The 26,163-nt window shown below is 44.2% G+C and overlaps 1 protein-coding gene across 3 annotated transcripts; it reads left to right on the forward strand.

Annotated features, from left to right (window-relative positions):
- Positions 1-4,333: 4,333 nt before the first annotated feature.
- On the forward strand, positions 4,334-25,933 carry setd1ba (SET domain containing 1B, histone lysine methyltransferase a). 3 transcript variants are annotated; one of them, XM_007254984.4, is made up of 20 exons: positions 4,334-6,352; positions 6,705-6,844; positions 7,350-7,448; positions 7,724-7,994; positions 10,322-10,440; positions 10,591-10,793; positions 11,176-12,049; positions 15,112-15,870; positions 16,350-16,529; positions 16,609-16,702; positions 17,664-17,872; positions 18,080-18,158; positions 18,308-18,664; positions 19,096-19,311; positions 19,906-20,463; positions 21,039-21,214; positions 21,314-21,439; positions 21,805-21,924; positions 22,185-22,322; positions 22,998-25,933. In XM_007254984.4, the coding sequence occupies exons 1-20, from the start codon at positions 6,289-6,291 to the stop codon at positions 23,169-23,171; spliced, it is 4,956 nt and encodes a 1,651-aa protein (XP_007255046.3). In that variant the 5' UTR covers positions 4,334-6,288; the 3' UTR covers positions 23,172-25,933. The 3 variants fall into 3 exon arrangements, with proteins under 3 accessions (XP_007255046.3, XP_007255047.3, XP_007255045.3); XM_007254985.4 differs by having other exon boundaries at positions 19,924-20,463; XM_007254983.4 differs by having other exon boundaries at positions 19,096-20,463.
- The last annotated feature ends 230 nt before the right edge of the window (positions 25,934-26,163 follow it).

Consider the following 26,163-nt stretch of genomic DNA (forward strand, 5'->3'; position numbering starts at 1 on the left):
GGCTAAAATGCTTTTGACTAGTCAGAGAGATCGCACAAGATATCTACACACCTATCAACTTTGAGGTACTGGTTAGGGCTGCACGAAATTGGCAAAAATGGACATTAGTTGTTTTGTCTGCAATATATATAGTGATATTTCAAAATGCAGGATATTTTTTTAAAACTTTTAACAGAAGTCAATGATCCAACATATCCTGGTACCATGTGCTCCATACATCCACAATTAAAGTAAAATAAATTATATTTGCCTGATATAATCTTTCTTGCTGATATTTAATTGGAAAATAGAATTTTACTTTTGTTTCAAATAGCAAAAAAGTTGCTCCCTGGTACAATTTTTTGGCCTTAGTAGAAGAATGAAAAACAGATAGTTCCCAGATAGCAAAGGCAGGTAAATTAATGTTGGATTTTGGGGTTTCCTATGGTCAAAAGTTATTATAGGTAGAAGTTCTAAACGTTGTTTAACGTTAAAAGCACAATGTGGAATCAATGTTGATTCAATGTTCCTTTGCTGTGTTTTCATTTCCAGTTAAATATCTGCAAGACAGGTATATCAGGCAAATATACTTTATTTCACCTCAATCCAGGATTTACGGAGTGAACTTGGGCACTGGTAAGTTAACACAACATGCTGGATCGTTGACTTCTGATAAAACATTGAATAGCACCATTGCTTAAAGGTTGCTTTTTTATTGGCAACATTAAAGGTGTCCTTCTGCTAAAATTCACTTTTTCTTGTTCCTTGTAAAATACAATAGGTCTCTCTGAGTTGTATATAAATGCTGCACATGAAACCTTTCTTCAAACTCCATTGTCTGCAGTAGCTAGTAAAAGTCGATCAGGAAAAGCAACCTATCTGCGTCAACCTGGGAATTAGTATTCATGGCCTCGCCCACCTTGGCTCGTGACCGCCTACAGGCGGAGCTAAAGCTAGGCAGGCGGCCAGGCAGCTACATGTCTTGTCAGATAGGAGCTAACAGCATTAGGAACATGGCAGTTTGTTCCTGTGTTATTTGTGCCAATAACACATCAGTGTTATATGCTTTGCCCAGTAATTCAGAGCTAAGAAACAAATGGTTAGAAACTGTCTATGGAACACTACCAGTGAAGTACAATTGAGAGGTAGGTGTATGTTTAGAACAGTTTGCTTACACTAGTTAAACTTAAAAAATCCATGAATGGATTTGTACCTTCTGGACCTGGGCTACCCACCTCTGTGGATGCAGTGTTGTTAGCAAAACAGAGGCAATATGTTTGCACACACACACTTGTCCACAGGACTAAAGAACATTTTACTGGATCATCAGAGCACTTTTTTCCGCAAAAAAACAGTTCACATGGCATTTATTCATACTAGATACCACAACTAGAGATTTTACAATGAATGAATAAAGATGGAATGAGACCTTTAAAAGACCTTTTGAGACCTATGTGCTATTTGGGTCGTAGTGATATTTTCATGAATTGCACAATTTTAACATTTTAAGGTGGAATTCCCTTTAACACATTCAGTAAAAACAGGAACACAGTGTGTGTGTGTGTGTTCACACTCTCTCTCTGCTGCACACACTATTCTACACAGCTAGTGGCCATAGAAGGCAACTGCACAGAATGTTCTAGAAAGAGAGAGAGAGAAAGAGGGAGGGTAAAGCTTAGTCTCTCAGAAAGCTGTTTTGTTCATTAGGCAAGGCAAGGGAGGTAAATGTTTACCCCTGATTTTGGCACATTTCATCACATTTTTTATCATTTTATAAGCTTTAGAAACCATGCATGTTGTTGATTTGTGTTTTTATTCTCATCAGCTCACAACTGTAATCGAAAAGTGGTTAAATCTTTTTTTATATATCTCATTTTTACCATTGTTTTTGTTATGAATATTGTGAGCTATAATGTGAGCTATAGTTCTAAAAATAACATTTTAGCCAGCTGACATACCCACTAATAGGACATTTAACCTACACTTTCCACACGGGTTAAATGTGCTTCGAAAACGCACGAGGATTAATTATAATATATTTTTATATCTTTTCCTAGAGAAAAGTGATAAATTACATCATTTTAAAGAAATGGGACAAAGTTCAAATTGGCTTGTTTTTCAAATCGGCTTGTTTTTCAAATCGCCCGTTCCACCTTAAATGATCCAGCAGTTACATTCAAGCGCCGCGACGTCGCCTGAATGTAACTGCTGGACAATTTAAGGTGGAACGAGATATTCGAAAAACAAGCTAATTCAAGGCTGTTTCGAGTTAAAAATGGTGACACAATCAAGAAATAAAGCATTTGATGCGAGTTTATCCAAAAACAGGCGGTTGTAAAGCACCGAGATATTTACCTCAGAAAATGTTTTTTACTACATAAAACGTGTTTTTTTTTTCAGTTCAGTAACTCGGTGGATTTAACAATATATCGCATTTTTCCTGTTAAATTTACCTCAGAAAATGACTGTAAACACACTATAACACTAATTTCTAGAGGGTATAGTCTGGGCAGTATGTGGTGAATAGTGAATGGTGCTGTTGTTGAGGGGAAGGGCGCCATTTTGCAGCACAGCAGCAGCAGATCCGCCATTAAACAGAACTGAACACACACACACACACACACACACACACTAATACCACCTAAAAACACACAGTAAAGTTAAATAAATGCTAAAATAATTTAAATCTTGATATCTTGATTTTAACTTCATTTGAACACTTGTTAAAGTATAAAATGCACACAATACCCTTTATAAAGAATGTAATAAACATAATTCGGCTTAAATCCCATAATATTCATTTATGTAAGCATATTAAACATAAATAAAATTACACAAATATGCATATATATGCATATTGTATGCTCAGATGGCACATGATTGAGCTCCTCCACTTTAATTAAAGTACACACACACTGTAGTTATACTTAGATAAGAAATAAACAGATAAAAAAGATTGATGGATTTAAAGATAAACAGATTGGCAGAAAGATCACTTTATTAAAAGGAAATGTACCTATTGCAGAAAGAAGTACATAAATGAGCATTAACAATCTAATATTATGTGTACATAAAAATATTAAGAAATGCAAAGAAAAACAAACCAATTGAAAATATATATATAAGATTAACATAAAACAGTATGTGTATAGTGCAAAGTATGTGCAGGTATGGTAAAAATAATGTTATTCCTATGCCTAATGGCTATATAACAGTAAAATGTTTTTTATTGTCATCATTGTTACCTTATCAATAAAAACAGGCAGTCCCCAGCCCACAGATGGAAATGTGAACATGCTGCTGTCTAAAAAATGAACAGCAAATGCTTGAGCAGGAAAAAGAGAGAGAGACTGAAGGAAGGGCGAGGAGACAGTGAGAAGGAAAAAGAGAGAGAGATGATTTGCATATCTATTTTCTGTAAAAGTAATTTTTGCAGCTGATTTGCAGCAGTTTGGCTCCTCAGTCTGCGCTCTGTGGCTCCTTCACTGCTGATATTTTATTTTTAATATGAATTGATAAAGGAGGATTTAGAGCGGGTCTGACCTCCTTTTATCTAAATCAGTCGAGTTACAGGACGGCGATGGGAGTGAAAGCGTACAGTCTCCTGCCTTTAGGCCTGATAAAATTATTTCAGCAGAAAGGCGAAGGTAAATATCCTCAATGGGCTTTTTACGGGTTGTGTTCTCGGGCTGATCTCGGTGGTTCAGCAGCAGCAGGGTAGATAATGTTCTGCAGGATGAGGGGAAAATTACAGATATGAGAATGTGCCCTTGACTCAAGGTCAAACGGGTTAAGAATGCTTTAGAAAGAATTTTAATTGTCTTATTTTTTGTTTTGAAGTACGACTGATGGATTATTAATATCATTACATAATCCTGAAAAAGTCCTTTACTGTAGTAAACACTACTAGGAGATTAATCAACTGAATAAACAGGCTGATCAATAAAAACACAGTGGCAGTTTCTGTAAAACGAGTTACAGGGTTTTAGCAGAACAACCACAGGCTGTGATTCAGCATTTCTTCCTTTCCTTTGTGAAAGGCCGTCGACCTTTTTTCCTCTGGCCTGATTTTTTTTTCTGTTTCCTCTGAAATGAGTTTAAATAGATAAACAGCAGGCTGAGTGTAGAAAAATGAGAAAGGTAGAGAGCAGCCATCACTCAGTGCCATGTATCCTGAGGGACCAGAGATATAAAACAATACAAAAGAAATTAAAAATGGTAAATAATAAAACAGCCAATCCAAGTGAAGTTTGTAATAAAATATATTTATATATGAATACACATTGACACATCTATACATAATAATAATAATAATAATAATAATAATAATAATAATAATAATAATAATAATAATAATAAAGATAATAGTGAACTTACTCTTAGGCACATTCACATGCTCGGCCTTGCGCAGGGGAGGGCCTGCCTACGCAGCTGATGGTAACATTTGCATGTGTATTTTTTTCTCTTTTTCTTTCTAAAACGTTTGTTTTTGTCAATCAGCTGTTTATTCAGTAGCATTTCACTGTGAGAAAGTAGAGTAAAATGCTGTGATATGGGTGTGCCATGACCTAGTTTGCCAGGACAAAGATGGATTCCTGGAAAAAGAGAGAAAAGAGAGAGAGAAAGAGAGAGGAAAAAAGAGAACAAGTTTAAAAAATGTCAAAGGGATTCGGTCCAACATTTCTTCCTTCTTCTCAGATATCCTGCACTCAGAGAGACAGTATGTGTGATAGTCCGTCATGAGGAGCTGGAATGAAGCTTTAGATCCTTTTAGGAACAAAGGAACCGCATTAGGCCTCAGAGCGCGAGCTCAGCGCTCCCACTCTCTGCTGCACGAGCTGCAGGCTGGGGCTCTAATAGGAGCGGCGCATGCGCTGTTTCTAATCTCGCCCGCTTTCCGGCAGGGCCCGCCCCCCGCTCGGGCATTGGCTGACGCCTAGCGGGTACTCGGGGGTCGTCTATTGGACGCGCGCCCGCCAGCGCGAAGCAGCGGCCAATCACAGTACGGAGGAGGCGGAGTTTTGGCGTAAACGGGTGGAAAACGAAGAGGCGATGCTGATGCTCTCTGATTGGACAGAACCGGCTCTGCTGTTTTAACCAGCCAACTGCCCTCAAAACACACACACACAAACATATATATATATACACACACACATATATGTATAAAACACATACAATAGAAACACCACATTTAACACACAGTGCGGGTTTCACGAGGAAAACACTGTTATAAATGAACCAATCCATTAATTAGTCAGTACGTCAGTCTTTATTTTCACACTGAGGGTGACCCTTATTCTAAATGACAGGGATTGAAAGAAAAAAACTAAATACAAATAATATTTATGCACCTTTAAACAAGAGAAAAACAACAAAACAAGTTAAAACCCCTTTAAAAACAATCTAATAATATAAGGTGACCAAATGAACAGTTCGTTAATAACGAGGCTGAATACATTGATCAATTAAAGTGGGTAAAAGAAAAGTTAAAATTAAGCTAAAACTAAATATTGACCAAAATAATACAATAATAGCAATAGTAAATAAAAGTAATACATACAGCTAACAGTAATATAATATGAGAAGATATAGTGAATTTTACACAGTTTTAATTAGAGATTGTAGTTAATGGATAATAAAACTAAAACTAGAGCGTTAAACCCTCTACAGGGTTTTTACCCTAGCATGTACACTAACTCTCAGTACATTATTCAGTATTCAGAATTGTATATGTTTATTTAATGTGTTGATATGAAATTGTGTTTAATGTTGGGGTAAATCGGGGAGAGTTTTATATTTAAATAAACAGAAATGTCCATCTTCTGTTTGCCATCCAGGTAAATCTATCCCGCAGATTCCACGCGCCGCCCAGCGCGCCCGTATTCCGCCAAACCGCGAGCGCAGATCAAAACAACGTGTAGGAAAATACTGCATATCTGCTCGCGATCCTACGCAGATAAATTGAATGAAATCTTAGTTTTTAGCGCGGTTTCTGCGCGTGAAGCGAATTTTCGGTCTTGTGGCGAAAGTGCTGCGGCTGCGCGGCTCGCGGGGCTGTAGTGGTGTATTGTGGGAGAGACAGCAGAAAGCAGCTCGAGACACACAGTATGTGCAGGCGCGCGCCCCGCGGATCCCTCAGCTCCCGCACAGCCCGCAATATAGCCCGCAGCACAGCTCGCAACATGTAAAAGCGCGGCGGCGCGAGCTGGACGCACGGGAACGAACTCACGCGCCTCGACGCTTCACCGTTACACACGGACTCGAGCAGGACGCCGCGCGCAGAGAGAACACACACACACACACACAACAATGTCCAGGCCAGGGGAGAGAGATAGAGGCAGGGTGAGTGAGGAGCACAACCGCAGGACTTCAGGTAAGGATCTCCCTCTGTTTCCCTATGTCTCTCTACTATCTCTCTCTCTCCCTCTGTTTCCCTATGTCTCTCTACTATCTCTCCCTCTGTTTCCCTATGTCTCTCTACCATCTCTCGCTGTTACTCTATGTTTCTCCACCATCTCTCTCTCTTACTGGTTTTCTATGTCTCTCCACCATCCCTTTCTCACTATTTCCCTATGTCTCTCCACTATCTCTCTCTCTCTCTCTCTCTCTCTCAGTTGTGTTTCTGTGAGTGGGACCCCCCCCCATGTTGCCATGTGTTTGTGTGTATATATGTGCAATGTTTGTATACATTGTGTAATAATGTGTAATTGTTTGTATGGGAGCAGCTCCGATGAACGGGATGGAGAACAGTTCGGGAGAGAGACGCGGCCATCACTGGAGAAGCTACAAGCTGATCATTGACCCGGCACTCCGGACGGGTTCCCACAAGCTCTACAGATATGATGGGCAGCACTTCAGCTCACCGGTCAGTCTCACACACTGACACCTGGTACCCTTCCTTCAGCCAGGGTCCAGCAGCGCTTCTGCGGACTTTAGTAAAAGAAGTAGCAGAGGTTCAAGGAAGGTCCAGTAGAATTTATACAGGTGTAGTAGTGTCAGCAAAGTTCTAGTAGAACTTGAATACTGGAAAAACCCAGTAAATGTTCAGTAGAACTTTGACTGGTACAGTATAAAGTTTTAGCAAAGTGGCAGAAGAGGTGCCAGAAGTCTAGAAAGTTCAGATAAGGCACTGGACACCCAGTAAAATGTCCAGGGAAGGTCCAGGAGAACAGGTATAGGAGATCCACAAAAGTTGCAGCAGAGGTGTCGGAGCTAACAGTGGTCCTGACGGAACTTTTGACAGCTCCATCACTGGCTAAAACTTTACCGCCAGCACTTCCATTGTACCTGTACCTTCTGCTAGATGGGTCAGTCTAGGGTTGGGGGTGGTTAGTGATTACAGTGTTTACAGTGTGTGTGTGTTTTTACAGAATTCTGGAATCCCCCCGGTGGACATAGTCAGGGACCCCCGGATCGGCCGCCTGTGGACAAAATACAAGGAGACAGATCTGCCGGTGCCCAAGTTTAAGGTAAGCTATCTCACCCTGCTCTAGGATACTGGAGTGATTCGGGGGTGTGCAGACTGGCCCACACTCTCTCTCTCTCTCTCTCTCTCTCTCTCTCTCTCTCTCTCTCTCTCTCTCTCTCTCTCTCTCTCTCTGTCTGTCTGTCTGTCTGTCTGTCTGTCTGTCTGTCTGTCTGTCTGTCTGTCTGTCTCTCTCTCTGTCTGTCTGTCTCTGGATTTCCTCCAGACGAGCTGTTCAGTACCGGCTCAGATCACTAATCGGGTCCGTTTCTCTGGCAGATTGACGAGTGCTACGTTGGCCGCATCCCCCCGAAAGAGGTCACCTTTGCCCGGCTGAACGACAACATCAGAGAGGGCTTCCTGACGGACATGTGCAAGAAGTTTGGCGAGATCGAGGAGGTGGAGATTTTGTACAACCCCAAAAACAAGAAGCACCTGGGAATAGCCAAAGTGATGTTTGGGTCGGTGCGTGCCGCAAAGGACGCTGTGCAGAACCTCCACAACACCTCGGTCATGGGGAACATTATCCACGTAGAGCTGGACCCTAAAGGTGAGTGGGGTGGGGCTTGGTCCGGAGTGCGAGCACCTGTCAGAAGTTTGTTTACACAAACCAGCGCTTGTTTATTTGTGTAGTTTATTTGTAATGTTGCGGCTGGGCTGAAGATTTACATCGGTTGCCTAGCAACCAGGGTCCTGCTGGCAGAGTGGAGGCTGATGAATGAATGGTTCTGGCCGGGCCGGGCCAGGGGAGAGGGGTAGGAGTGTTAGACTGAGTTTCAGACAGATCCAAGAGGTCTGTGCTCAGCCCAGTTAGTATTTGGTGGGAAGCTGTAGATGCAGAGTCTGGAGGAGTTTCAGTCACTCAGCTGTCCAACTCTTAAAGAGACAGAGCCAGTCTAAGGGGGCGACCGAGGACACGAGGACTCTCACCGTCCCACAGTCACAACATCTCGGCTCCACGTGTTTATACGGCACTGACATCATTTACAGACCAATGCAGTGGACATAAGAGTAAATAGACACTGTTTTAATTAATTTAGTCTCCATTTAAAGTATCTGCACATTTAATTATGTCTATATAATATATATTTGTTTATTTGAGGCTGTTCGGCTGCTATGTATCTATATAAAGTTTTACATGCAGACACTGATCACTGATTAATGTTTATTTCAGTTTATTCTAATGTTATATAGAGTGAATTACAGATAATATTATTGAAGTTGATTGTTTTATTAAAGTTGATAGGTAGTATTAGTAATGTTGTTCATTAGTTAGGATGTTGTTCAGAGTGTATCCCATGTGAATCACTCCCTCACAGAACAGTTATACACACTTCGAAGCTGCCTGACATGGTTCTAGTTGTTTACTGCAGTTCATTATAAACATTAATAACCAGTGTTACTGGATTTGCATGACTTGACTGATCTGGACACCCACAGCTTTCTGTCTCTGGTGTCTAGGTGTTCCAGGTGTTTTGAGATGCTCAGAGAGTAAACTCCTCTGATTGGTTTAGAGCTTCATTTGCATACTGCAGCCTTTTCTCCTGTTAGTAATGGGAACCACCAACAGTTCTGGAATTCTGATCTGAAATTTGTGTGTGTATAGTCTATTATTTGAGAATAAACATTATTAATACTGTGGCATGTTGGATCACTGACTTAAAAATAGCAATATATGTAATAGAAATCTATTTGATTATTGCATTGGCAGTTTTACTTATATCTTGTAGTCCTAGTTCTGTACAGTATCAAAGGGTTCCACTATCATTATGAGCTCAAAACATGTGTGTACAAAACATCAAATCTGCTAAGGCATTTACGCAGAGGAACAAGTACAAGGTTTTGGAATGATCGTCTGTCTCAGTCCCCAGATCTGAATGTTATTGAAAATCTGTGGTGTGATTTAAAGGGGACTATACATGTTAGAAAACCATCAAACCTAACTGTAATGGAGATTTTTTGTAAAGAAGAATGATTCAACATACATTCAACCAGAAGCCAGACTCTCATTGGAAGCTATTGGAAGTGTTAAGAGGCTGTTATTACTTTAAAAAAAGGATCTACTAAATATTGATGTAATTTTCTGTTGGGGTTCCCAAATTTATGCACCTGCCTAATTTTGTTTAAAGAATTATTGCACACTTTCTTGAAATCCTATAAACTTCATTTCATTTCCCAAATATCACTGTGTTCATCTGCTACATTATATGATCAGCCGAACAACCAATGATTTATAAAGAAAAATCATGAAAATGATCAGAGGTACCCAAACTTTTTTATACCACAGTATGATAAGAATAGCGCTGCTGAAGTAAATATATGATTATAATAGCATTGCTGAGGTACATATTTGATTAAAACAGCACTGCTGAGGTAAATCTATGACTAGAATACCACCACTGAGGTGTATTCATGATTAGAAGAACTGTGCTTAGCGAAATGCATGATTAAAATAGCAGTGCTGAGGTTAATTCATACTTAGAATAGCTAGCTGTGTTGAGGTAAATTAATCATTTAGAATAGCACTGCTGAGGTAAATGTATGATTGGAATAGCAGTGCTGAGGTTAATTCATACTTAGAATAGCTAGCTGTGTTGAGGTAAATTAATCATTTAGAATAGCACTGCTGAGGTAAATGTATGATTGGAATAGCACTACAGAGATAAATGTATAATTAGAACAGCACTGCTAAGATGAATTCGTAATTACAATAGCACTGCTGAGGTACATGTATGGTTAGAATACCAATAAATAAATAAGAATATGTTTTACTGTATATATGCTTTTTCTTTAAAAATATGACAAAAGTGACCAAAATGGCAAAAAACTTTTTTCATAACTCTCCTTTTTTTCTTATCTCCTCACTTACCTGTCCAGGTGAGAATCGGCTGCGGTATGTCGAGCGCTTAGTGAATGGCAGTTACACGCCGCTCACGCTGCCGGTGGGGGAGGAGTCCTGCGAGGTTTCTCCGCGCAGCTTGGCTGAGGCTTTACTGGTAAGATGTGGACAAAGGATTTGTACACCTGTGTGGACCTGATGAATGCTTTTACCTGAGAATTTTAATAAATAAAGAAGGAGAAGTTAATGTGTAGCTGTAGACACGCCCCCAAAACCTTTCTGTTGTTAACCTTTTGTGTGTGTGTAGGCGTGTGAGCCGTTGCGGAGACTCTCTGAGAGCAGTTCCTCGGTGGTCGCAGGCACCGTGACTCCGGGCAGCACCAGCACCCCCCTGAGCCTGGACACGGCATACTCCAGCCTGAGGCAGGAAACCCCCCAGTCCCAAGGAACACCCCACACCCCCCGCCCCACTGGAACACCTTTCTCTCAGGACTCCACCTACTCCAGCAGGTATAGACCAATTACTGTACACACATTAGCTTCAATTGATTTGGCCACACCTCAGCAACCACCATGGGTAGCATAGCAACCACTCAGTGATGCCTGGGAAATTAGCCTGGCAACTTTAGCAACACCCTGTAAACCTCCCAAATCCTCAACTGTTATTGAAATGCCACAACAACTTCTTTGCCATCACCTCTGATAGCACATTAACTACTGAGTGACACCCAGATGACAACCCTGTATACCTTGAACTGCTTAGCTGTACCTGTACAACCACCTACCAAAACCCCAGCAACCACTATTCAGTGAAACAATAAGTATTTTATATTGTACTAATTATAAGCAGTCATCAGCTAAACTATGATCCTGTTTCTTTACCCCCTCGCAGGCAGGGCACCCCGGCGTTACAGCCGAACCGCACTGAGGGCTCGGGTGGGTACAAGTCGAGACGACACGAGACCAAATTTCAGAATGCCTACAAACGTATACCACAGAGACACTATGTGCATTTGGCGGGCGGAGCTTACCGGGCCAATGCAGAGCAGTCAAGCAACTTTAAACAGCACCAACCACCTGAACCCCCGTCACCTGCATTTTTGAACACACCTCCGCTCCCGGTCACGCCCAGCTTCAAACCCGCCTCCTTCCCGACCTACCAGCCCCCCCTACCGCCAGTGTACCCTCACGCTGAGCCCCCGGCGTACCCGCCCCAGCCCCTGCAGCGGGAGCTGGAGTACCTGAGGCCACAGGCTCCGCCTCCCTCTACCCCCGACTTCATGACCGTCAGAGACCGACCTAAAACCCCGCCCATGCCCGAGCCACCCCCGGAGCCCACCACGCAGCCCACTGCCTGCACCCCGCCCCCCAGCACACCTGACCCTTGCCCCTCCCCTGCCCCGGAGGTGGAGCGGAACAGCCTGGACTCCCGGATCGAGATGCTGCTGAAGGAGAAGCGGACGAAGCTGCCGTTCTTGACAGACCGCGGCGACTCGGACGGAGAGGTGCGGATGGAGGGAAGCCCCATCTCCTCCTCGTCCTCCCAAATGTCCCCCATCCCACCCTGCCCGGCACAGCGTCCCTCGCGGCCCTCCAGCACTGGTCTGGAGGACATTAGCCCCACTCCCCTGCCCGACTCTGATGAGGACGAGCCAATCGCCGGCACCGCCTCCCTGATGCTCCGCCCCCGGAGTACATCGCCGCCAAACGCACACGGCCTGAACATGACTGGGGGCCCGCGGACACCGACCGAAAAACCTGACTCGGTAAGAGCATCTTCTCATACTCTGCTGTGATTTACTGTACTGTTCTGTACTGTGGAATAGCTTGATGCTGAGAAATTGTGGAAATTTGATTGTTTCAAACTGAATCAATTTAAACCAAATTGTTTCAGACTGAATTGAACCACACTGCAAAATAACCTCAAGCAATTGTTCTTGCTTATATTGCACGGCCAGAATAATGGAAACACCCCAGAGCTTTTCTTAGTAGACCAACTCCACACCAATGTGTGTGATGTATGTGTGTGTGATGTGTATGTAGGACCCAGGGTAAGTGCAGTGGGCGAGGATCTGACCACACAAGCAAAGCGCTAAGCGTGGGGCCCCTGTGCTCAAACAGACAGCGCTGCAGGAAGTTGTGAAATCTGCAGATAGAAATATTACAGAACCATTTTCACTCGCTGCTCACTCTCATCTCATGCTCAACTGACTCTCCTCACACTCCTCTCATGCTCATCTTACTCTCAACTTACATCTCACTCTTAACCCACTATCAACATCCCAACTAGTGCTGTGAATGTCATCACTCAGTTTGATCTGTATGGAGTGTGAGTTTACAGGGTGACCCTGTTCTGGGTGTTATTACAGGCCTTGTGTGTGTCTGTGTGTGTGTGTGTGTTTGGTTAATCATTTCCCCATCTAAATCAGTCAGACTGAACAGCTGAACACCAGCCCCCCACCCACACACACACACACACACACACGGACACACACGTGGACACACACACTCCTGCCCCAACCAGAGAAATGTCTTCACACACTGCAAGTGAGTGTGTGTTAGTTTGTATCAGTCCAGACAGTGTAACTGAACTTTGCTCTCTTGCATGTTGAGCTGTGAGCTGATTGGTTGAGGCAGAAAAAACACTTTCAGTTCCTCTCACTCCACAACAATGAACCCAACGCCTTACTTCCTGCCTTCCCCTCCTTAAACCCGCCCTGTACTAAACACACCTGCAGCAAATCTCTCTCACTCCCTCTCTCACTCTTTCTCACTCACTCACTCACTGTTTCACTGTCTTACTCTCTCGTCTCTATCATATCATTTGTTGAAAAATGAAAATGTTATTACAGACATACGCTTACCTCAGTAGTGCTAAAAAAAAAAAAAAAAAAACCCTAACCAATCGCTGTGTGGACCTGAGGATCAACAACATTGCTTGTTTATATCTATAAAAAACATTTAAAACACAGGAATATTTTAATTATTCAAACCCCCCAAAACATGATACAGTGGGGAGAACAAGTATTTGATACACTGCTGATTTTTCAGGTTTTCCCACTTGCAAAGCATGTGGAAGACTGTAATTTTTATCATAGGTACTCTTCAACTGTGAGTGATGGAATCTAAAACAAAAATCCAGAAAAATACATTGTAGGATTTTTAAAAAATTAATTTCCATTTTATTGTGGGAAATAAGTATTTGATACACCAGAAAAAGAAACTTAATATTTGGTACAGAAACCTTTGTTTGCAATTACAGAGATGAGACGTTTCCTGTAGTTCTTGACAAGGTTTGCACACACTGCAGCAGGGATTTTGGCCCACTCCTCCATACAGATCTCCTCCAGAGCCTTCAGGGTTCGTGGCTGTCGCTGGGCCACACGGACTTTAAGCTCCCTCCAAAGATTTTCTATTGGATTCAGGTCTGGAGACTGGCTAGGCCACTCCAGGACCTTAAGATGTTTCCTACGGAGCCACTCTTTAGTTGCCCTGGCTGTGTGTTTTGGGTCGTTATCATGCTGGAAGACCCAGCCACGACCCATCTTCAGTGCTCTTACTGAGGGAAGGAGGTTGTTGGCCAAAATCTCACGATACATGGCCCCATCCATCCTTCCCACAATACGGTGCAGTCGTCCTGTCCCCTTTGCAGAAAAGCATCCCCAAAGAATGATGTTTCCACCGCCATGCTTCACGGTTGGGATGGTGTTCTTGGGGTTGTACTCATCATTCTTCTTCCTCCAAACATGACGAGTGGAGTTTAAACCAAAAAGTTCTATTTTTGTCTCATCAGACCACATGACCTTCTCCCATTCCTCCTCTGGATCATTCAGATGGTCATTTGCAAACTTCAGACGGGCTTTGACATGCGTTGGCTTGAGGAAGGGCACCTTGCGTGCACTGCAGGATTTTAATCCTTGACGGCGTAGAGTGTTACTGATTGTTTTCTTTGAGACTGTGGTCCCAGCTCTATTAAGGTCATTGACCAGGTCCTGCCGTGTAATTCTGGGCTCATTCCTCACCTTCCTCAAGATCATTGATGCTCCACGAGGTGAGATCTTGCATGGCGCCCCAGACCGAGGGAGATTATCCGTTATTTTGCATTTCTTCCATTTTCTAATAATTGCACCAACAGTTGTTGCCTTCTCACCAAGCTGCTTGCCTATTGTCCTGTAGCCCATCCCAGCCTTGTGCAGGTCTACAATTTTATCCCTGATGTCCTTACATAGCTCTCTGGTCTTGGGCATTGTGGAGATGCTGGAGTCTGACTGATTGAGTGTGTGGACAGGTGTCTTTTATACAGGTAACGAGTTCAAACAGGTGCAGTAAATACAAGTAATGAGTGGAGAACAGGAGGGCTTCTTAAAGAAGAAGTAACATGTCTGTGAGAGCCAAAATTCTTACTGGTTGATAGATGATCAAATACTTATTTCCCACAATAAAATGGAAATTAATTATTTAAAAATCATACAATGTATTTTTCTGGATTTTTGTTTGAGATTCCATCACTCACAGTTGAAGAGTACCTATGATAAAAATTACAGTCTTCCACATGCTTTGCAAGTGGGAAAACCTGAAAAATCAGCAGTGTATCAAATACTTGTTCTCCCCACTGTATACTAGATTGTGTTCTATTTTATATACTCTATATATTGACAAAAGTAATAAGAAAACTGCAGATCTATTGTTTCTTCTGAAATCAAATGTATTAACAGAGTTTATCCTGTTTTTGTTGAAGTAACTGTCTCTACTGTCAAGTCTTTATACTTGATTTTGTAGCATTACTGTGAGGTCAGGATGTTTGACCTCATTTTCTCTTTCTTTTCAGGGTATGCAGTCATCAGGAGAGGATATGGAGATTTCGGATGATGAAATGCCGGGCACGCCCATCTCAGGGGGAGATTGTGCAAAGGGCATCATGGTGAACTCGGCTCTGTCTCCATTGGCACCACAGGCCTTAGGCATCCCTCCCCCCGGTTTCCCCCCACTACCCCACCACCCCCAGGCTGGCTACGCCCTGACCCACCACCATTTAGGCCCCCACACCACCGTCCCCACGCCGCACCCCACCCACCTGGCTGCACATCTGATGCCCCCGCTGCCCCCGTACCCAGGGATGGTGCCTATGATGCCGGTGGACCTGATGAGCTGCTTGCCTCAGTGGGGCAGCGTGCACATGTCCTTCCAGATGCAGACGCAGGTGCTGAGCCGTATCGCCCAGAGCCAGCACCCTTACCCCTACCCCCACTACCTGAGTGGCGCAGCAGGGGCTGGTGCCAGCGCTGGTGCCATGCAGTTCGGGGGTCCGTACCAGCCTCTGTCTATGGTGGGTACCCCCTCAGGAGGGGTGGGGCACGGACAGCAGTGGCCTTTACCCAGCATGCCCAGGTATAACCCCACTGTGCCACCTCCCCGGTACGACACGCAGAAGGAGGACTCCCATAAAGCCACGGTGGACGGAGTGCTAATGGTCATCGTCAAGGAGCTCAAGGCCATCATGAAGAGAGACCTCAACCGCAAGATGGTGGAAGTGGTGGCGTTCAGGGCCTTTGATGAGTGGTGGGAGAAGAAGGAGCGGTCAGCTAAGGTGAGGATTAGGTGGCTATCACTGGTGGTGGTGGTGTTACCATTATTTTTATTGTTGTGTTTAATATACTTAGAACACAGTGCAGCAATCAGGACCAATTTTAGGCAGGAGGAAGTCTCAGCAAAAATAGGGCAGTGTTAAGCCACACCAAGTCAAGTGGGGAAGGGGTCTCTTACTAGTAGTGATTTAGACCAATTACAGTTAAGAAAGGAAACTCATGGCATTGATTCGGAGGACCAGTCATGGTCAAAGAGTCAGGGTCATGGGGAGGAGTCTCAGAATAAATGAAGTAGTAATTACGACTAATCTTGTTCAGGGGAGGAGTCTCCGACTCAATGAAGAGTGCTGATTTAGAACTAATAACAGTCTGTGGTTTTAAATCAAACAAAGCTGTCAGGAGAGGAGTCTCAGAACAGTCCCATGACTGTATATATTGTAACTGTATATGATGTAAATATTATTGGTATGTTTGTCTGCAGGCAACTTTGACTCCGGTGAAGCCGGGCGAGGGTAAGGAGGAGGAGAAGGAGCGGGCAAAACCGAAGGAGACACTGTCAGCCAGGTTGCTTGAGAACTGGAGTAAGGGTGAGGGTCTGGGCTACGAGAGCATTGGCCTGGGCATCGGCTTGCGTGGCGCCATCCGCCTGCCTTCCTTTAAGGTAGGTTTCTGTTTCAGGTTCCAGCACTAACAACACTCTGGTGTTTATTAGATGTTTAACCGATGGTGCTGTTCCACAGGTGAAGCGGAAAGAGCCCCCTGACCCCGCCTCCTCTGCGGAGAATAAACGAGCACGGCCGTCCACACCTGTAGACGATGAGCTGGATGATGAAGGTCAGTCATTTCATTCTTTTCCTGCTTATAGACTGAGGGATCTAGGCATTGAATTCACTGTGTTGTCTGAGCGTGTTGACTCCTGAGTTGTATTACCTATGTGGAGTGCCTGTTGACTATAGTGTCTGTTAGGGATATGATGAGATCTCGCGAGATTAAAACGTGACGATATTTCTCGTTAAGCTTAAACCTGTCTCGCCGCGAGTGCAGAGGCTGAGCAGTGAGAGCAGCTCTCAGCAGAAGAGGAAAATTCGGGCATTTGCATAGAAGATGCTTATGCTACTTTTAAATTGTATGTCTGGCTGCATTTTGGCTCCAGTGGAAACAATAAATTGTAACAGAGTGACCAACAAGACACAAACCATATATAAATACTGTAAGTAAATCGTACATGTGACTATTTCATAGGCAGGTGTACTAATCCCTTAGCTCTGTACTGTATTAAAAAAATGTTCTGTCTCTGTTTGCACTTCAAGCATAGTCTTAATATGACTGATTATGGTTATGCATAGTTAAATTACAAGAGATTTAGGAGAAAAAAACACAAACCATAGGCTTAATATGACTGGTTGTGGTTTGCACTTATTGTTTGCACTATATAAGACCTAGAAAAGTTTTATTTTTTATTCTTATTTTTATTTCTATTTCTTATAGAATCAGTGTGTGAGAGAAACCAGTCTGTTAAGTGTGCATTATATGATTTTGTCAAATAAAACTCTAGTTTTCAACCCATTTTTAATTTTTTCTTTAATATATATATATATATATATATATATATATATATATATATTTTTTTTTTTTTTTTTTTTTATAAATCTCGTCTCATTATCGTGAACCCAGTATCGTGTTTCGTCTTGTCTCCTCTCGTGATATTAGTGTTTCGTCACACCCCTAGTGTCTGTGTGAGCATCTATTCAGCATATTGGCTGAGTGTGTACTGATGAGTGTCTGTTAATTTCAGAGCGAACGGATTTGCCAGCAGATGGCACCAGACTGGATGCTGATAATTCTGCTGCTAAGCGCCGGCACTCCCGGCCGGTGGAGCTGGACAGTGAGGGAGAGGAGGAGGAAGAGGAGGAGGAGGAGACGTCCGGCAGAGAGGAGTTGTCCTTGTCTGACCGGGAGGAGGAGCCTGAGGGAGAAACATCAGAGAGGCTGTCAACTGGCAAGGTAAGAACACACCTGAACTAGGTACACCAGGTAACAAAGGGGTTGGGGCCAAAATTCCCCACGCTGCTCTTCTAGAGCAATGATTTGTCAGAAACTGTCCAGCTTACTGCTGCATGATTATTAGACACAGTAGTGACTCATTTATAGTTAATTATTTCAAATTAAGTAAGTTGCTCAGTTTCTGTCCCTGTGTAATGGCTGTTTCAGGAGCCGGGTGATGATGAGGAGGAGAAGGATGAAGAGAGCGAGTCTGAGGCTAGTTCTTCTTCTGATTCGTCTGATGAAGGTAAAAATTGAGGAGCATAATGAGGGTTTGATTGTACCTGAACTGCACCTGTACCTGAACTTATAACAGGAGTGTTGTATTAGCAGTAGTATAAAGTTGCTATGGTTTTAATAACAATCATATTCTGTTCTGTGCTTCATCTGAATCAGAGGGTTCTTCCTCCTCCAAATCTGGCCCAGACTCCTCCTCCTCCTCATCTGAAAGCTCCTCTGAGTATGACTCCAGCTCGGAGGAGGAACGGGAGGAAGAGGAGGAGGAAGAGGAGGCGGAGGTCGCCATGGAAGTAGGTGAAGAAGAGGAAACGCGTACGTCCTCAACCTCCTCATCTTCTTCATCCTCATCATCTGATGAAGAGGAGGAGTCTGAGGTGAAAGCCCTCAGCACTCCTCCAGGCCCCCCACTGGAGAAGGAGTGCGAGTCCGGGCAGCAGGGGGCTGAGGAGGCGGTTCCACCTAACAGAACGGCGGTAGAAAACCTGCGGCCGCCGTCACCTAAAGGCCTGCCAGGTAACACCTCGCACATCTCACAGCTTATACTTCTACTGTCATAACTCTGTTCTGTTTAAAGTTCTTATATATAAACTAAACACTAAGATACCTTCGTACTGTACTCAATGATTTTAAGCACAATGAAAAAAAATGGGCGAATATAGGATAATAGGCTATGGAGGGAAGCAGGAGAATCTGACAAACTTACTTCTTTTGATAAAAAGGTAGAGAGATGGATTGCATTTATGGAGAACAGAGAACTAGAAGGAGAGAGCCAGAAGGTAGCATAGACACAGAGGCACCCTGAAACACTAACATTGACCTTCTCCATAATGATAGTGTGCAAATATCAGGATGACAGCTCCAGCATTTCGTTTTATCCTATGTGCAGGAACACAACTGTTTTGAACTTGTGTTAACAAGTGTTAACTTGTGTTTCATGTTCACAGTGGAGGAACAGGACGTTGACGTGGACATCCCTAAGGTGGAGGTATCTGTAGAGGATGTGGGAACCCTGCGGCCCCTTACCCCAACAGGTTCTCTAGCTGACAGCGACTTGGACGTCCGGCCAAAAAGCCAGTCAGAAGAGGAGGTACCGCGGACCCCTGGGCGAGATGGCCCTGCACCTTCAGAGCTGGACACCAATACCCAAATGACATCTTCAGGTCAGTCTATTCACCTCCCTCTGCCCACCAGCCATGCTCTCCTGCCCCCTCCCCCAGACTCCTGTGGGCGGGTGCGTCTGCAGACGGATGAGGAGGTCCCACGGACACCTGGTCGAGATCTACGGAAAGGTCAAAGCACTGAGACCGCCCCTGAAACTCCCGGCAGCGATGCCCCGCTCACAGGTAACAGCTTAGCTCTCAGCTTGGCTCTTAGCTCACCCCACGTTCCTGGCAGCCCTTTCTCCTACCCTGCCCAGTCCCCAGTCCTCAGTGCGGGCATTCCGCGGACTCCAGGCAGGGACCTGACCTTTACACCTGTTTTCCCCGACCCTGCTGCCTCCTCTGTCGGCCCCTTGCACAGGAAAGCCTCGTCTGACAGTCTGGAGGAGAAGCCTGTGTTTAAAGAGCCGGCGTTAAAAGAGCCTCCGCTCAGCGCTTACTTACCTACTACCACTGCTGCTTCCCTCACTCTCCCTGCCGCTGCCGCCGCTGCTTCCCCCCAGGAGCTTTCTGCGGTCCCTCAAACCTCACCGCCTGCATCTATAGAAGGTTCCACCCCTCTACCCTCCACTGACCAGCCTATTCCACTCACAGAGATTCCTGTACCCCTAGATGTCACTCCAAGCAAGAAGAAAGCGGGACGTGCCAAGGCTAAAAAGCCCCCGACACCTGTAACACCTGAAGATGCTCTGCCGGAGCCTCCCCCAGTGACCCCCTCGCTGCCTCCGGAGCCTCCAGTAAAGGACCTGTTCCCAGATCGCCCCGACCAAGCGTTTGGGAGGCCGGATGCGGAGCCCCAGCTTCCTGAACCTGAGCCAGACACTGATGACCTGGATGATCTTGGTCAAACAGTTCTGCCCCCTAGTCCTGGAGTCCATGACGACATGCTGTACGAACCAGTGCAGAAGACCCGTCGTCAGCGACGCAGCTGGGAGGAGCTCCTGCTCTCCATGCATTCTCCAGCTGCCTCCCCACCACGGCCCAGCTACGTGCCCCGCTCTGAATTCGAGGAAATGACCATCCTCTATGACATCTGGAATGACGGCATCGACGAGGAGGACATCAAATACTTGAAGATCACCTATGACAAATTGCTTCAGCAGGACAACGTCAATGACTGGCTCAACGACACACTTTGGGTCCATCACCCTAATATCCTTCACTACTACACCCCCTATGCTTCCTATAGTGTATTACAGTCTGTCAAAATGACCATGTGGAGCATATGTATATTACAGAGCGTTGTAGAGCACCCCTTACGCTGCCTGTAGTGTTTTACAGTCAGTGAGCGTGTGGATCATATGTATATTATAGAGCGTTGTAGAGCGCCCCCTACGCAGTCTGTAGTGTATTACAGTCTGTCAAAACGACCATGTAGGTCGTATTAATAATATAGAGTGTTAAGACAAGTGTGGAGAGAAAGTGCTCAGCTCTGGGCAAAACTAGTTTGTGTGGTTGAGCCTGTTTTGGTTTATTGATGGATGAACCTGTATTACTAGCCTTTTTGATTAATGGAACTTTTCTTTTAAAGGCATTTAGATTCATTTAACCAGGCCAGTAAGTATTTCCACATATTTAAAAAAAACTGTTATGGTTTTCCAATGAACTGTTTACTAAGAAACTTGAACTTGAGAACATTTGTTGTTTAATATTGCGTTTAATATTATGTAAGTCTGTTATTGTGTATAGTGTGTGTGAGAGGCTGTACTTTCCTTAACCCCCTGCACCCACCAGCGGGGGTAGTCTGCCCGGCCTGAAGAAGAAGAGGCGTGAGGATGGGATGCGGGATCATGTGACCGGCTGTGCTCGCAGCGAGGGCTACTACAAAATCGACAAGAAGGACAAACTGAAGTACCTGATCAGCTCCCGGCCTCAGTTTGACGAGCCGGACAAGGACACACAGGTAAGCCACAGCACTCCCTACAGGTTCCCTTACAAACACTGAGCATAATATCGACCCATATGTAATTCTGTGTATGTGCATGCGTGTTCTTTCTCTCAGGGGAAGAGTATTCCTGCCCAGCCTCACGCCTCCACCCGAGCCGGTTCCGAACGCCGGTCCGAACAGCGCCGCCTGCTGTCCTCTTTCAGCTGCGACAGCGACCTGCTGAAGTTCAACCAGCTTAAAGTAAGACTGCACACGTGCTACACTAACGGCTTCAGCTGAAAAGACTCATTATAGTCATCCTGTGTATTTATTAATGAATCTATTGGTCACTGTGTAAGCATAGAGTGACGTTACAGTTTAAACTCTTCAGTCATTTCACAAGTTTTCACGAGGGACCGGAGTGCAATGAAGATCATGCTGAACACGGACGTTTTTCTAACGTTTGGGTTTAAACTAAAACTGAAAAAGAATGAATTGATTAATTGAGATGAGTTTTAGTGTCTAAATGATTTTGGTTGGTTAGGAGGTTATTGGTTATGGTTCTGGTGCTGCTGAATTTCTGCAGATTCAGGATTAATATTGTATGTTTCTGTGGTTCTGTTCAGTTCCGTAAGAAGAAGATCCGGTTCTGTAAGTCTCACATTCACGACTGGGGGCTGTTCGCCATGGAGCCAATCGCCGCCGACGAGATGGTGATCGAATACGTGGGTCAGAATATCAGACAGGTGATCACCTGATTATTATTATTTTTATTACTATTACTGATTTACATTGGGGGTCTGCTGCAGCAAGACTGTGGCTGTTTCTTAACTGTGTTCTAATTACTAACAATAGCTTGTATTTGAGTGTGTAGTGTGTACACTCAGAACCGGGTAAGTTTGGGTGTGGGTCCAATGGACACTATTATCACTATAATTTGGGAGTATCAGAACTCGGACCCAGAGGATTCAGAATTTAAACTGTGTGTGTGTGTGTGTGTGTGAAGGTGATAGCTGATATGAGGGAGAAGCGTTATGAGGAGGAGGGAATCGGAAGCAGCTACATGTTCCGGGTGGATCACGACACGATCATCGACGCCACCAAGTGCGGCAACTTCGCCCGATTCATCAACCACAGCTGCAATGTGAGTTTAACACACACACTTTATACACAAACAATATAATATTGAAGCAAATATTTAGAGTAGGGACTGGTTACTGACATCTGGTGGAGAGAACAGGAACTGCAGAATGAACTGCAACATGACTTTTTCTTGTCTTTAAAGCTGACTTTACATTCTGAGATCAAATCATATTGATTTATTGATTGAAGATACAATTAGGATTATGGATTAGTAGACTAGGTTTAGGGATTAATAGATTAGGGTTAGGGATTAGTAGGTTTAAGGTTAGGGTCATGGATTAGTAGATTTGAGTTAGGGATTAGTAGACTAGGGTTAGGGATTAGTAGGTTTAAGGTTAGGAATTAGTAGACTAGAGTTGGGGATCAGTAGACTAGGGTTAGGGATTAGTAGATTAGGGTTAGGAAGTAGTAGACTAGGGTTGTGGATTAGGGTTTGGAAGTTGTAGGTTAAGATTTGGGTTAGGGATTAGTAAATTAAGATTAGGGTTGGGGATTAGTAAATTAATATTAGGTTTAGGGATTAGTAGATTAGGGTTAGGGATTAGTAGGTTAGGGTTAGGGATTAGTGAGTTGAGATTAGGGTTAGGTTTAGGAGAGAGTTGAGAGGGCAAAGGTGTAGCATTACTGCACAATAGTGCTTAGCAGTACATAAAACGTCTGTCTGTGTGTCCCACAGCCAAACTGCTATGCTAAGGTCATCACTGTGGAGTCCCAGAAGAAGATTGTCATCTACTCTCGACAGCCGATCAACGTTAACGAAGAAATCACGTATGACTATAAGTTCCCCATTGAGGACGAGAAGATCCCGTGTCTGTGCGGAGCCGAGAACTGTCGCGGAACACTCAACTAGCCGGCACCACTGCCAGCCCAGACAACAGCCCTGCAGCAGGGACACGATGCGCACTGCCGCCCTGTGGAGAGGCCGGGTGGGGACGGGAAGCGAGGGGTGGCGCCCCCTGGTTGCCAGGTGAAACACAGCTCGGTGGAGCGCTTTATAAACCCGTCTGATGATTGTTTACGATTTACCGGTGCTCTTTCATCCACGTTCAGATCTTTTTCTACCACTCTTCCATTCTGCTTCGTATGGAAAAAGAAAAGGACTAGCCCCGCCCCCAGTCCTTCCCCCACGCCCATTCCTGTGACTGTAGCAATGGGGTGGGAGGTGCTTTTTGGGTTATTGGCCTCCCTGTTCCTTTCTGTAAACCAAACCACCTGTCTCTCGGTCTCTCCCTGTCTCTCTCTCTCCCTGTATCTCTCTGTCTCTCTTACTCTGTCACCCTTATTGTCTGTCTCTGTCTCTCTCTCTATCTCTTTCCATACGCACAATAAGTCCAGCTGCTGCATCAGGAGAACAGGGTTTGGACAGCATCCCACCACCACCAATGTTTTCTTTATATATAGTGCTGAGTGAGGGTGATGTGGGTGGGGTTAATTTGGGTGGGTGCGGTTTCAGTGGTTTTTGCTCCAATCAGCTCTTTATCCCTTGCTGTGTTTTTTATGTTTGTGCGCAGAGAAACTTAGACCTGCATTTTTCTATAATCAGACAAGATCGGACCTACACTACTTAAATTCCCCCAGTACAGTTCTGCAGTGCCCCCTGCAGGCTGCCTGCTGTGACTGCAGCGTGTTGAGGGTCCATTTTTGTAAAGAACTCACATCCTGGAAACTTACATTTCTTACAAGTTTAAAATAACGCTAAACATCCTGTTTACCCAGTTCAGTCCCTTCATAGAAACTCTTTTAAACGCTTTTAATTCACTTTCTCAATTCAGTTTAGCTAAACACATTCAGCTTACAGCAGCAGTTTAGCTCCACCCATTCAGCCTACACTATCGTCCTGCGTTGTCGTCACCCAGCGGAACCGGTCCAGTTAGCCTGGGTTCAAAACAGCGCTGCTGTTGATCATTCCCCTTTAGAGCTGCTTTACCTCCATTCCTTCCTAAAGCCTAGTATTACCTGCATTTGAGTTAAACTCCGCCTAGAACCGGTACCTGCAGCTGTATTGGTTCTAGTGGAGCGCTTTTGGTCATGTGACATCCCGCTGCTACATATATAGTAGTTAAATCCAGATCCAGAGTTTAACTATATGGACCTGGATTTGCTTTGTGCTGATTTGCACATATTGGCTAGCTCAAGGTATGCCCACAGTTTAAATGAGATTCTGTACAGCGTGTGCAGTTTTACAACAGTAGCTGTGGAATAATGCGTTTGTGGGCGGGGCTTGAAGCAGCTCAAGTTGGGTGTTATGCCCATATAAAGAGGTGTAGGCACTTCCCTCTGCTGGTTACCTTTAGTATTGCGCTTTGTCTTGTAGCGTTAAAGCTGTATTTCTGAGCTCCTCGGAGCGGCCAATAGCATTAATCCCAGCTCACCAGGCAAGCAATCAGAGTGCCAAACATTTGCATATTACAGAGGTAATTGGTTAAAGATTAAGCTCTTTCTCCATGTTATTTAAGTGTGTGTGTGTTTGTTGTGTAAACCTGTTGGAACAGCACTGTATTATTCTTGCAATACCGAAAGTGTTTAAAGCGATAGTTTGGTCATCCAACCCCCCTAACCTCCATCTTTCAGCCTAGATTTGTATATTTAATCTGTTTAGTTCTGCACAGTGACGAGGCTAATAGAAGTAATGAAGGTTTATTCCCCACCAATTAATTTAATGCTAACTGTTATCTGTGTTTTTTCAATATTGCTACGTTAGCTTTTAAAACTATTCACAGCTGATAAAGGAAGATATTCTGTCCTTTTATTTTTCTTTCTAAACTATCGCTTTAATAAGGAGCTGTGTACCGCTCTGCGCCGCGGGTCGGAACCGGTCCAGTCTGGCCAGGCGGAGTTTCTTCTTATTTCTCTGTGTTTTGGTGGTTTCGTTTAAACACTATAGAATTGTTGTTGTATTTCCTCCAACCCCACCCCCTACCAGGCCACGCCCACCACCCTCCCCTCCCACCACTTCCTCTACAGCTACGCACTGCAGGGGCAGAGCCTTTTCTTTTGGAAGGTGTTTATATTGTACAGGATTGGATGATTTGTACGGAGGAACGGGGCTTTTTATCCCCACAGGGAGTTACAGAGACGATGCATCTGCTTTTTTTCTTTTCTTTTTTAATAAGCAGAAATCTTTGAGTATCTGATATTTTTCAGGGATCTTTAAATATATTAAAAGGGGGTAAATCTAAATCTCTATGTAATAATAAGTGATGCATCCTGTATATAAGTGATCTGATCTCCCTGTGGAAAGATTGTTTCTTGTAGAAACGTCTTTGTCTTCTGCCCGATTTTCCTTTATAAACTAATGTGTAAATACGCAAACTGTGAATATATAAATATATAAATATATATAAATATATTTTTTGTTCCTGAGGATTTGCTACGGAACGGCAGCTCAGAGAGGTCTATAGCGTGTGGGCGGAGCCGGGGGCAGTATTTCAGCTTGTGTCAAGCTTTATTTTTTATTTTCTGTTGTAAATTCTATGAAGACTTGTTTGCAGTGTGTGTGGGGGGGGCAGGGTCTGATGAGAATTGGCGAGGGGAGCCGTTGGCTTTCCAAGTCTATTTATTACCACAAATGTATGACAATGGAGATCATGGGAAAAATAAAGGATTTTTTTTTCGAAACACTTTGTCCAGAGACTTTCTTTTTAAGAGCGAAACTTAAATCCATACAGTCATGATTCTCCAGTTTAACCCCACCTGTTCATTCAGCCTGTAGCAGTTATGTATTCTGGGTGGAGAACAGCATCAGCATCTGTGTGTGTGTGAGCCTCTGCTGGGGCATATCACTAGCGCGTGCGTGCACACGTGTGTGACTGGTTGGCTGTACCAGGGAGTGATATGCCCCA

This window comes from Astyanax mexicanus, chromosome 20, assembly GCF_023375975.1.
Source record: "Astyanax mexicanus isolate ESR-SI-001 chromosome 20, AstMex3_surface, whole genome shotgun sequence".
Taxonomy (NCBI): domain Eukaryota; kingdom Metazoa; phylum Chordata; class Actinopteri; order Characiformes; family Acestrorhamphidae; genus Astyanax; species Astyanax mexicanus.

Bases quoted from the DNA above. Each gene is read 5' to 3' on its own strand.
- setd1ba (XM_007254983.4), top strand. From the start codon at position 6,289: ATGTCCAGGCCAGGGGAGAGAGATAGAGGCAGGGTGAGTGAGGAGCAC. The intron at 15,871-16,349 runs GTGAGGATTAGG...GTTTGTCTGCAG, and splicing joins AGAAGGAGCGGTCAGCTAAG to GCAACTTTGACTCCGGTGAA. The intron at 16,703-17,663 runs GTCAGTCATTTC...TGTTAATTTCAG, and splicing joins CGATGAGCTGGATGATGAAG to AGCGAACGGATTTGCCAGCA.